The 12,554-nt window shown below is 41.6% G+C and overlaps 1 protein-coding gene across 4 annotated transcripts in view; it reads right to left on the bottom strand.

The window, feature by feature from the left end:
- osbpl11 (oxysterol binding protein-like 11) overlaps window positions 1-12,554 on the bottom strand; it is a 138,978-nt gene that overhangs the window by 62,734 nt on the left and 63,690 nt on the right. For all 4 annotated transcript variants that reach the window (XM_063052425.1, XM_063052427.1, XM_063052426.1 and 1 more), the window contains exons 5-6: window positions 2,792-2,974; window positions 853-1,066 (exon numbers count right to left, since the gene is read on the bottom strand). In XM_063052425.1, the coding sequence (XP_062908495.1) occupies window positions 853-1,066; window positions 2,792-2,974 (397 nt within the window). The remainder of the gene's footprint in view (window positions 1-852; window positions 1,067-2,791; window positions 2,975-12,554) is intronic.

Consider the following 12,554-nt stretch of genomic DNA (forward strand, 5'->3'; position numbering starts at 1 on the left):
CTATAGTTGCTGGAATTCGGAAGAATGAGAGATCTCATAGAAATATATAAAATTATGAAAGGGATAGATAAGACAGAGGCAGGAAAGTTGTTTCCACTGGTAGGCGACACTAAAACTAGGAGACATAGCCTCAAGATTCGGGGGGAAGTAGACTTAGGACGGAGATGAGGAGGAACTGCTTTTTCCAGAGAATGGTGAATCTGTGGAATTCTCTGCCTAATGAAGGAGTGGAATATAGTAAATATACCAGTAAGTATATTTAAGACAAGGTTGGATAGATTTTTGCACAGTATAGGAATGAAAGGTTATGGGGAAAAGGCAGGTGGGTGGCGATGAGTCCATGGCCAAATCAGCCATGATCTTATTGATTGGCAGAGCAGGTTCGATGGACCAGGTAGTCAACTCCTGCTCCTATTTCTTATGTTCTTATATAGACAATGGAATATTTATTTTCACTCTGATAAACAGAAAGATTTAGCATTTCTTGCTGCACAAGGTCATTTCCTCAGGTTTGCACTGAAAAGTCTATATCAAAATCCAGATTGTGCACTGGGGCTGAAATATGCTACCTTCAATTCAAGAGCTCCAGCATTTGAACCAAGCTGTCTTTATAGGCAAACAGCAAATGCAGACTTCTAATGCTCTAAGAGGCACTGTTTCAAAGACACATTCCATGAATAGAACAACGAGCCAGTCACTATCACCAGCTTACATCTTCCGAAGGGAGAAACATGCATATTCCCAAAGTGCAACAATACTATCAATAACCAGCTGCCCATGAAACATTTGTTATTCAATTTAAACAGACCACTTCCACTAATATCTGAAGAATGAGGTAAAAAGTAGTTCTACCTCTTTCACATGTAGAAAAACAACTTTTCTGGTTGGATGCCTGTTGAAGTTGGAGAATATGGAAACAATCACTTAAACAGTTCATTGTTGCCATTGTGGTGGCTTTGAGCATAAGCAGATCTTGGTCCAGTGATGATATTTGTTCTCCAAAGGGAGGAAGTCCTTCAATAGCCCGGACCAATTCCTTGTGTTGCCCTTCAGCCTGGTTCATCATCTGCTCAAAGCAAAACATCATTGAAGAGTATGCCTTTTGTTTAATTGCCATTGACTCTCGTACCAACAGCATCCATCAATTAGGACAAAAACCTCACATCCAATCACTTCTTCAGCCATTCACCACAACCTCGAGCCATTCATTCACATTCTTCAGTTTGCATGTCTCTGCACACCTAAGCACATTTCAAAGAACCTGCTCTTAAGGAAAAATGAAAACAAAAAGTCAAAGTAAAAGCAATGTGGGAGCAATCATCTTCACTGGTATGTAATCTATCCCAAAGACCACACCATTACACAAGCCAATTTGAACGTCAAGATATCATAAAATGTATTGGAGAATGCAAAGACATCCCGTATAATGCAAGATAAATTGTTTCTTCTTTTGCATTTCCATCAGCCAAAGGTCATATCATTGACACAGTTTCTGCTGTCAAGAATTACTTGTCCCAGACTATTCGATTTTGGTCTTAGACATCATTACAACAGTTCAACCATGAATATAGGAATTAAAGAGGCAAGATGAGTGACTAATCCTGACACCAAACCAGCTTTAGGGTATGTGGTATTAAGGAATTTCAGCAAAAAAGTAAATTCATGGGAAGAAGTGGGGGCAAGTACAGGTGGATATACCAGGTACATATGAAGGCTGCTGTAACTGTTAGAGAATCATCTGAGTATCATGACATCTATGCAGAGGTTTCCCAGGGTAGTGCACTCAACTATTTTTAGATGTTTCATCCACCCATCTTAAATGTTAGAATTACAAATGCTTATGCTGTCTGCACAAATGTTTAATTCTAGTTATAATTTCCCAGCTGTTAAAGCATTTTCTATCTGCCTACAGCAAAAACTGGACAACAACATTTACACAAAACTGTAATGACAAGTAATATGCTGCACAATTGCCAGGTTGCAAACACCTGCAATAAGAGATGTAAGTAGCCATTTACCCCTGACACATAGTATCATCACAACATCTGGAAGGAATGATTAAACAGAAATACAGAAATCTGACTGGAGAAGCCACTAAGTTTTGTAACCATCTCCATGGTACATCAAGACGACCTCAGCATTCATCAGGTTCATCACCAACTTCTGTCCTAACCAGAATTTTGTAAACTTGCAGCATATCCTCCTGACTTTTGTACTTGGCGTCTATGGTAAGAATGCCTTCTTGCCTATCCTATCAACTCTGCACATCTGTCAACACTGTCCCTTTACATTTGATCTCCCAACGTACAACACTTCACTCTTGGCTGGATTAAACTCCATCTCCCATTTCTCTGCCCACATATGCCAATGACACATATCCTGCTGTATCCTATGGCGAGATTTTAAACTATCCACAGGTCACAAATCTTGGCAGTGTGGGTGCTACCTCAGTATATTTGAAATGTATTTATAAAATATCATGTCAGAAAAGCAGGAGTTCATTTGGGCAGAACAGGCTCCCAAAAATGATGATTTTTTAAAAAAACTAACAAAAGGACACATTTTGGAAATAGTGCCATGAATTCCTTTGCAACTATGAACAGCTAGAACTTATGTTTAACATCTATTTCAGAAGATAAGACTTCAAAGGTGAAACACTCATTCAGCCATTCAATTAATTCTTATCTAGGATTTTTGCATTCAATTAACTGGGATAGGGTTTGAATCCATAATATAGTGACTTAAGAAGGGAGGCAGTTAGTAAATAGACCAACAAAAATGAATTACCAACCTCACGAACATCCACCAAATGGTCTGGTTGCAGGGTGTGGGATCGCTTTGACAGTCCCTGTGTCTTATGATGAATGACACCAAAAAAAGCAGCAGTATTTTGACTTGCTCTTCTCTGCACACCTGGAGAACAGCTTCCTTGAGAAACCAAGGGAAAACTTCTCGATTTCAATGGTGGATTATTCTAGAAAGCAAAATTGTAAAATGTAGAAAATTATATTTATGGATGGACCAAATTCACTCTAAAGGTACTAAAGGAACAAAAAATAAAAAGACTAGCAAGTCATTTTCATTTGCTTGTAATTGTGATCTAATACAGGTACAATCAGATATGATTTCTGGAAAGCCTTCTCACGTGCAAAGTAGCAATTCCAGACCAAGCCTGAATCACTGAAGGATGCTCGACAGCTTCAATTATACTGGCACCTAAAAAGAACATGGTAATCTGCCTCAATTACTGTTGTCCAGTACCACTAACATCCACTGTGATGAAGTGTTTTGAGAGGTTGGTGATAATACATATAAACTCCTGCCTGAGAAGCGACTTGAATCTGCTCCAATTTGCCTACCATCATAACAGGTCCTGAGCAGATGCCACTTCATTGCATCTTCACTCAAAACTGGAACACCTAGACAGTGAGGAATCATACACCAGGATGCTCCTTTCCAACTATGGTATGGCATTCATACTATCATCTCCTTAAAACAATACAGTACTTGGGTTCCAGTGGTCTCTGAGTTCAGAGCTGATAACAACACTGGACATCTTCCAATTTAGAAGGGATGTCAGTTTGATGTATCTCTTGCCTGCAGCACTCAGTTTCCCTGCATTTCTGGCCTTCAACCTTACTTCAGAAGAGCTCGGACAGCACATCTTGAAACTCCTGTCTGCCACGAAATTTCTACTTGGGAGAGACCTTGCTGATACAGGATGGCTACCTTGTGTCTTGTTGCAATGCTCACTCTTGCCATGGTGTAAGACTTGATGATTTGGAGGTGAAACTGTCACATGTTTAACACCCTCAGGTTTTAGTTTGGTTGTCCTTTGTCCAGTTTGATTCCCTCTATACCCGTTTCTGTTTCAGTTAATCAGTTTAGTTCATTCAACTCATCATGTCACTGATCATTAGCTTCCTTTTTGTTATCTCTGTTTAATCATGCACTGGGCTATATAGCTACAAAGTAATCAAGTCTTACTTGAAAATTGGTATGTTACGTAACCTGCTACTTCCTTTAATGAAATACAAAAACGTCTCTGTAACATTAATTTTTTTTTGGAAGTAAATGTTTGGAAATCTAAAATTTGTTCTTTTCTACTGACACACTAATGCAGAAGACAAAAAAACACCTGAAACTAAATTTATTGAAAAAATCTAGGATGCCTATGACCTTTGCACAGTACTATATTATTGAGTAGAAGGATATCAAGGGATAAAATTGGTCTTCTTGAAAATCAGTGTTGTCATCTATGCATGGAGCCAAAAGAGATGGATGAGATGTTAGATTAAGTTTTTGCATTTGTATTTACTCGGGAGACAGACACAGGGTCAATAGAATTGAGGCAAAACAGTAGTGAGTTTATGGACTGTAAACTGATTATAGGAGAGGAGGCATTAGCTGACTTGAGACAAATTAGAGTGAATAAAGCCTTAGGGCTTGACAAGGTGTCACCATATATCTTGTAGGAGGCTAGTACAGAAATTGCAAGGGCCCTGCCACAGATACTTAAAATGTCCTTAGCCACAGGTGAGGTGCCAGGGACTGGAGGATAGTAAATGTTGTTCTGGTGTTCAAGAAAGGTTCTAAGAACAAGCCAGGAAATTATTGGCTGGTGAGCCTGACGTCAGTCATGGGTAAAGTATATCTAAGTATCTGTATAGACAAGGCCTGATTAAGGATAGTCCACATGGCTTTGTTCTGAGTAGGGCATGTCTAATCAACCTTAAGAACTTTTTTTGAGGAGGTTTATGAGGAAGGTTGATGAAAGACAGACAGTGGATGTTGTCCAACTGGATTTCAGCAAAGTCTAGCATGGAAGACTGGTCAAGCAGGTTAAGCACCTTGGCATTCAGGAGGTAGTAGTAAACTGAATTCAACATTGGCTTAGCGAGAGAACAGAGTGGCAGGAGTCAGTAGTCATCCCTAGGCTACAGGAGTCAGAACACTGGGTCACTGTCAAGAGAGGGAAGGGAAATGCCCGGATAGTGGAGAGCACCCCTGTGACCGTCCCCCTCAGCAACAAATATCTTGTTCTGGATGCTGCTGAGGGGGATGACCTGATGTGAGACGCCCACGGTGACTGGGCCTCTGGCACTGAGCCTGGCGCTGTTGTGCAGGAGAGAAGGAGGGAGAAGAGAAATGCGGTAGTCGTGGGGGATTCCATAGTCAGGGGAACAGACAGGAGATTCTGTGAGCCTGACAGAGATACCCGCATGGTGTGTTGCCTCCCAGGTGCCAGGGTACGGGATGTCTCGGATCGGGTCCTGAATATTCTAAAGGGGGAGGGTGAGCAGCCAGTTGTCTTGGTACATGTTGGTACCAATGACATAGATAGGACAAAGGAGGAGGTCCTGAAGAGAGATTTCCAGGAGTTAGGAAGGAAGCCGAGAAGCAGGACCTCCAGGTGCTGCTAGCCACGTGCTAGCGAGGGCAAGAGTCGTCGGATCAGGCAGATGAATGCCTGGCTGAGAGACTGGTGTAGGGGGCAGGGCTTCATATTCTTGGATAATCGGGATCTCTTCTGGGGAAAGTATGACCTGTTCAAAAAGGACAGGTTACACCTGAACCCGAAGAGGACCAATATCCTGGCGGGAAAGTTTAATACAGCTGTTAGGGAGGGTTTAAACTAATTTGGCAGGGGGATGGGAACTGGAATGATAGAGCGGAGGAAGGGGAAAACAGAAATAAATCTAAGATAGTGAGCAGTAAAGATGTCAGGAAAGACAGGCAGGTGATGGGGCAAATACGTAGCCATTGGGATGAGTTGCAGTGTAATAAAGTTGCAGTGAAATCAAAGCAAAAAGTATCAAATACTGGTCTTAAGGTGTTATACTTAAATGCACGCAGCATAAGGAATAAGGTGGATGATCTTGTCGTACAGCTACAGATTGGCAGGTATGATATTGTGGCCATCACTGAGACCTGGCTAAAGGATGCATGTCTCTGGGAGCTGAACGTCCAAGGATACACAGTGTATCAGAAGGATAGGAAGGTAGGCAGAGGGGGAGGCGTGGCTTTATTGGTAAGAAATGATATTAAATCATTAGAAAGAGGTGATATAGGATCGGAAGGTGCAGAATCTTTATGGGTTGAGCTAAGAAATAGCAGGGGTAAAAGGACCCTGATGGCAGTTATTTATAGGCCTCCAAACAGCTGCAGGGATGTGGACTACAAATTACAACTGGAAATAGAAAAGACTTATCAGAAGGGCAGTGTTATGACAATTGTGGGGGATTTTAACATGCGAGTAGATTGGAAAAATCAGGTCGGCACTGGATCTCAAGAGAGAGAATTTGTAGAATGTCTGCGAGATGGCTTTTTAGAACAGCTTGTTGTTGAGCCCACTAGGGGATCGGCTGTACTGGATTGGGTATTGTGTAATGAACCGGAGGTGATTGGAGAGATTGAGGTGAAAGAACCCTTAGGAGGCAGTGATCATAACATGATTGAGTTCACTGTGAAATTAGAAAAAGAGAAGCCGAAATCTGATGTGTCGGTGTTTCAGTGGAGTAAAGGAAACTACAGTGGCATGAGAGAGGAACTGGCCAAAGTTGACTGGAAAGAGACACTGGTGGGAAAGACGGCAGAGCAGCAGTGGCTGGAGTTTATGCGAGAAATGAGGAATGTGCAAGACAGGTATATTCCAAAAAAGAAGAAATTTTCGAGTGGAAAAAGGATGCAACCGTGGTTGACAAGAGAAGTCAAAGCCAAAGTTAAAGCAAAGGAGAAGGCATACAAGGAAGCAAAAATTAGTGGGAAGACAGAGGATTGGGAAATCTTTAAAACCTTACAAAAGGAAACCAAGAAGGTCATTAAGAGAGAAAAGATTAACTATGAAAGGAAACTTGCAAATAATATCAAAGAGGATACTAAAAGCTTTTTCAAGTATATAAAGAGTAAAAGACAGGTGAGAGTAGATATAGGACCGATAGAAAATGATACTGGAGAAATTGTAATGGGAGATGAGGAGATGGCAGAGGAACTGAACGAGTATTTTGCATCAGTCTTCACTGAGGAAGACAGCAGGATACCGGACACTCAAGGGTGGCAGGGAAGAGAAGTGTGCACAGTCACAATTACGACAGAGAAAGTACTCAGGAAGCTGAATAGGCTAAAGGTCGATAAATCTCCTGGACCAGATGGAATGCACTTTCGTGTTCTGAAGGAAGTAGCTGTGGAGATTGCGGAGGCATTAGCGATGATCTTTCAAAAGTCGATAGATTCTGGCATGGTTCCAGAAGACTGGAAGATTGCAAATGTCACTCCGCTATTTAAGAAGGGGGCAAGGAAGCAAAAAGGAAATTATAGACCTGTTAGCTTGACGTCAGTGGTTGGGAAGTTGTTGGAGTCGATTGTCAAGGATGAGGTTACAGAGTACCTGGAGGCATATGACAAGATAGGCAGAACTCAGCATGGATTCCTTAAAGGAAAATCCTGCCTGACAAACCTATTACAATTTTTTGAGGAAATTACCAGTAGGCTAGACAAGGGAGATGCAGTGGAAGTTGTATATTTGGATTTTCAGAAGGCCTTTGACAAGGTGCCACACATGAGGCTACTTAACAAGATAAGAGCCCATGGAATTACAGGAAAGTTACATATGTGGATACAGCGTTGGCTGATTGGCAGGAAACAGAGAGTGGGAATAAAGGGATCCTATTCTGGTTGGCTGCCGGTTACCAGTGGTGTTCCGCAGGGATCAGTGTTGGGGCCGCTTGTTTTTACATTGTACATCAACAATTTGGATTATGGAATAGATGGCTTTGTGGCTAAGTTTGCTGACGATACGAAGATAGGTGGAGGGGCCGGTAGTGCTGAGGAAACGGACAGTCTGCAGAGAGACTTGGATAGATTGGAACAATGGGCAGAGAAGTGGCAAATGAAGTACAATGTTGGAAAGTGTATGGTTAAGCACTTTGGCAGAAAAAATAAACGGGCAGACTATTACTTAAATGTGGAGAGAATTCAAAGTTCTGAGATGCAACGGGACTTGGGAGTCCTCGTACAGGATTCCCTTAAAGTTAACCTCCAGGTTGAGTCGGTAGTGAAGAAGGCGAATGCAATGTTGGCATTCATTTCTAGAGGAATAGAGTATAGGAGCAGGGATGTGATGTTGAGGCTCTATAAGGTCCTGGTGAGACCTCACTTGGAGTTCTGTGGGCAGTTTTGGTCTCCTTATTTAAGAAAGGATGAGCTGACGTTGGAGAGGGTACAGAGAAGATTCACTAGAATGATTCCGGGAATGAGAGGGTTAATATATGAGGAACGTTTGTCCGCTCTTGGACTGTATTCCTTGGAGTTTAGAAGAATGAGGGGAGACCTCATAGAAACATTTCGAATGTTAAAAGGCATGGACAGAGTGGATGTGGCAAAGTTGTTTCCCATGATGGGGGAGTCTCGTACGAGAGGGCATGACTTCAGGATTGAAGGGCACCCTTTCAGAACAGAAATGCGAAAAAATATTTTTAGTCAGAGGGTGGTGAATCTATGGAATTTGTTGCCATGGGCAGCAGTGGAGGCTAGTCATTGGGTGTATTTAAGGCAGAGATTGAAAGGTATCTGAGTAGCCAGGGCATCAAAGATTATGGTGAGAAGGCGGGGCAGTGGGACTAAATAGGATAAAATGGATCAGCTCATGATAAAATGGTGTAGCAGACTCGATGGGCCAAATGGCCTACTTCTGCTCCTTTGTCTTATGGTCTTATGGAGATGGTTATCTCCTTGACTGGAGCCTTGTGACTGGTGGTGTGCCACCAGGATTGATGCTGGGTCTAATGTTGTTTATCTTCTGTACTAATGATTTAGATAATGTGGTAAAATGGATCAGCAAATTTGTGAATGATACCAAGATTGGGGGCAGTGGACAGTAAGGAAGGCTGTTAAGGCTTTTAACCTGAAAAATGGCAAATGTAATTCAATGTGGGAAAGTATGCAGTATGGTACTTTGGCAGGACCAACCAGGGTAGGACTTACACAGTAAAAGGTACGCTCTGAGATATGCAGTGGAACGAAGGGATCTGGGAATACACATACACAAGTTCTTGAAAGTGGTGTCACAGGTAGATAAGATCATAAACAGAACTTCTGTCACATTGTCCTTCATAAATCTGATCAATGAATACAGGAGTTGGAAAGCTATATTGAAGTTCCATAAGGCATTGGTGAAGCAATATTTTATCCAGTTCTGGTAACACACCAACGGGAAAGATATCAATAATCTTGAAACAGCGCAGAGAAAATTTACAGCAATGTTGCCAGGACTCAAGGATCTGAGATATAGGGGAAAGTTGAATAGGTTAAGACTTTAGGAAGCAAGGGAGACTAAGTGAAGATCTTAGAGGTATACTAAATATGAGTGGTGTAGAATACATGCAGGCTTTTACTGCTGAGGTTGGGTAAGACTAGAACAAGAGGTCATAGGTTTAGGATGAATTGTAAAATATTTAAGAGGAACTTAAGGAAGATCTTCTTCACTCAGAGGGCGCTGTGAGTGTGGAATGAACCTCCAGTGTTAAGTGCTGGATATGGGTACAACTGCAACATTTAAGAGAAGTTCAGTTGGGTACAAGGATGAGAGGTATACAGATGGCTATGGTCTGGGTGTGAGTGGATAGAGTAGGCAGAAAGGCAGGTTGGCATGGACTAGATGGACCAAAGGGCCTGCTTCTGTGCTGTGGTATTCTATGACTAATTAGTAAGATGAGAAGAGTAATAGTAGATGGAATTTAATGCTGATAAGTGCAAGGTGATTCATTTTATTTTAGAAGAGACACAATGAATGGTAGAGAACGTAAGGCAGGGATGGCCAACCTGTGGTGCACTGGATGATTAGAAGTGGCACATTGCACCCCCGTGATAATAATAAAAAAGTAAGCCTACTCATGCAAAAAGTATTAACCAAAAACTGATTTGTAGAAAAAAAATCTATAACAGGAATTCAAGTAGCTTAGAACTAGAAATGGGTTTTACTAAGAATAAAACTTAGCAATTATTTTTAGCGATTTTATTATTTCGTGCACATCTTTTGGCGAATTATCTTCTTTCACATTAATCTGTTTTCAATTTTTAAAAAATGTTCAATGAGACAAACTAGGAAAGAAGGACTTTTGTTCTGCATTCGTTCTGTAACAGTTCAATACACATTTGATACTTGTTTGATCCTGAGGCGCCAGGCGTCTGCACCAGCAGTGCGTCGCAGGTTGTTGCCAGTCAGTTTACAATTGACACTCGTGCGCTACGGAGTTATGCTTTGTTCGTCCTTTGTGAACATTTGCAGTTTTGTACTTTTTTGAAAATTAAGCCTTGTTTTTACATTCAGTTACCCATCACAGTGCAAAAGAAAATGAGCAAGAGAAAAGCAGAAAGTGATAGTAAGCATGAATTCAATGAAAATGAGTTCTTATTTCCAGCGGGTCCATCAGGAAAACAGTTGTGCATTGTTTGTGAAAGCACTTTCTCACATAATAGAAAACAGGATCTTAATAGAGACTATAAAACACAACATCAGACTTAAATAGGAGGAAAACTGAAGCTAGTGCTTGGGTCTGAGTTATGGAAAGAATATGTGATTAAGAAAACGGAAGAAATCAAAAGATGACAAAAGATATTTGTTAAAAGTCTCATTAAGGTAAATAATGTTCATTTCGTATTAAAATAATGTATCATGTAAAAATGCTAAATATGTCTATATTAACATATTTTTACAAGAATTAAATGGGGGTACACGAGTTGTATGGCGCATCTGAACTCGTGCGTGAAAAAATTGACGCATGGAATGTAAAAGGTTGGCCACCCCTGACGTAAGGTGTATAGAGGCATATTCATGTCTTGGTATACCAGTCCAAGCATTCCTGAAGGTGGCAGCACAAACAGACAAGGCAGTGAAGAAGGCATATGGGATACCTACGATCATCAGCTGAGGAACAGAATACAAGAGCGAGAGAGTAAGACACGGGTGAGGCCACAATTGGAATACTATGAGCAGCTCAGAAGCACACTCTTGGAGGAATGTTCAGTATACTGCAGAAGGTGCAGTGCTCATGCCCTCGGATGTTTTCTGGGATCGAGGCCTCAATACCTCTGTGCAATTGGATACACGATTTTCTCACTTGCAGAAGAGCAGGGGACTAAACACATAGCCTTGTGGAGCACCTGTGCTGAGGGAGATTGTGGAGGAGATACTGTTGCCAATCCAAAATGACGGGTCTGCAAGTGAGGAAATCGAGTATCCAGTTGCATAAGGAGTTACTCAGCAGTTGCCTGTGACTTGAAGCTTATTGATTAGTCAATGAAGAGCATTTCTACTGTTCAGATGTCCCAGTGTTGAGTGAAGTGCCAATGATACGGCATCTGCTGTTGACCTGTTGTGACGGTAGGCAAACTGGAGTAGATCCAAGTCGTTTTCCAGTCAGGAGTTGATATGTTTTATCACCAACCTCTCAAAGCACTTCATCACAGTGGATGCAAGTGCAACTGTACTATAGTGTATTTAACATTTCAGTAATCTGAGTCATATTGAAAATATATTTATTAAGCATTCTTGTTTACATAATTCACTATGCATTATATACAAGCAGTACGTGAATGGCATACGTCATAATGCCACCACATCATATGTGAGCGCATCACTAAAGAAAAACTAAGGAGGTTATTCCTGGCTCCTGTGTTTTTCGATTAGTTTCTGGAGTTACAAAAGGCAAGATGAATGATGGTTATTGAGGCAGCTTGCTGCATTCTTCTTAGGCACCAGTGTGATTGAAGCCTGCTTGAAGCAGGCTAACTTCTTTAGACATGTGGTGGAAAGTTTGCTGACTGGCTGGTATGGGAGTGGCAATGGCTTTGAGCACAAAATCCTACAAAAGGTAGTGGATTTGGCCCGGTACATCACGAATAAAACCCTCCCAACTATTGAGCACATCTACATGAAATGCTGCCATAGAAAACAGCTTCAAGGATCCTCACCGTCCAGGCCTTGCTCTTTTCTTGCTGCTCCCATCAGGTAGAATGTACAGATGCCTCAGGACTCACACCACCAGGTTCAAGAACAGCTACTGCATTTGCAGTTTGTTTGCAGTTCCTGATGATTACAGTTACTGTTCTACAGATTTGCTAAGCACGCCCACATAAAAAGAATCTCAGGGTTGTATGTGATGACATGTATGTACTCTGATAATAAATTTTACTTTGAACTCTACTTTGGGCACCTCAGACTGCTGAAGCAAGAGGCTAAAGATATCAGTGAACACTCCAGCCAGTTAATGAGCAGAGGTCTTTAGTAATTGACCAGGTACCCCATTTAAGCCAGATGCTTTCCGTGGGTTCACCATTCTGAAGGGTGGTCTCACAGGAATCTGAAATCACAGGGTCACTGGGGGCTGCGGGAGTTTATGAAAGTGCCTCCATGTTTTGATAGTCAAGACAACCAAAAAGGCATTCAGCTCATCTGGGAGCAAAGGCTTGTTGTCACTTATGTTGCTTGATTCACTTTGCAGGATGTGATATCGAATGCTAACATTGCATTTGCCTTCCTCACCACCCGAGTTTGT

This window comes from Mobula hypostoma, chromosome 6, assembly GCF_963921235.1.
Source record: "Mobula hypostoma chromosome 6, sMobHyp1.1, whole genome shotgun sequence".
NCBI classification, from domain to species: Eukaryota; Metazoa; Chordata; class Chondrichthyes; order Myliobatiformes; family Myliobatidae; genus Mobula; species Mobula hypostoma.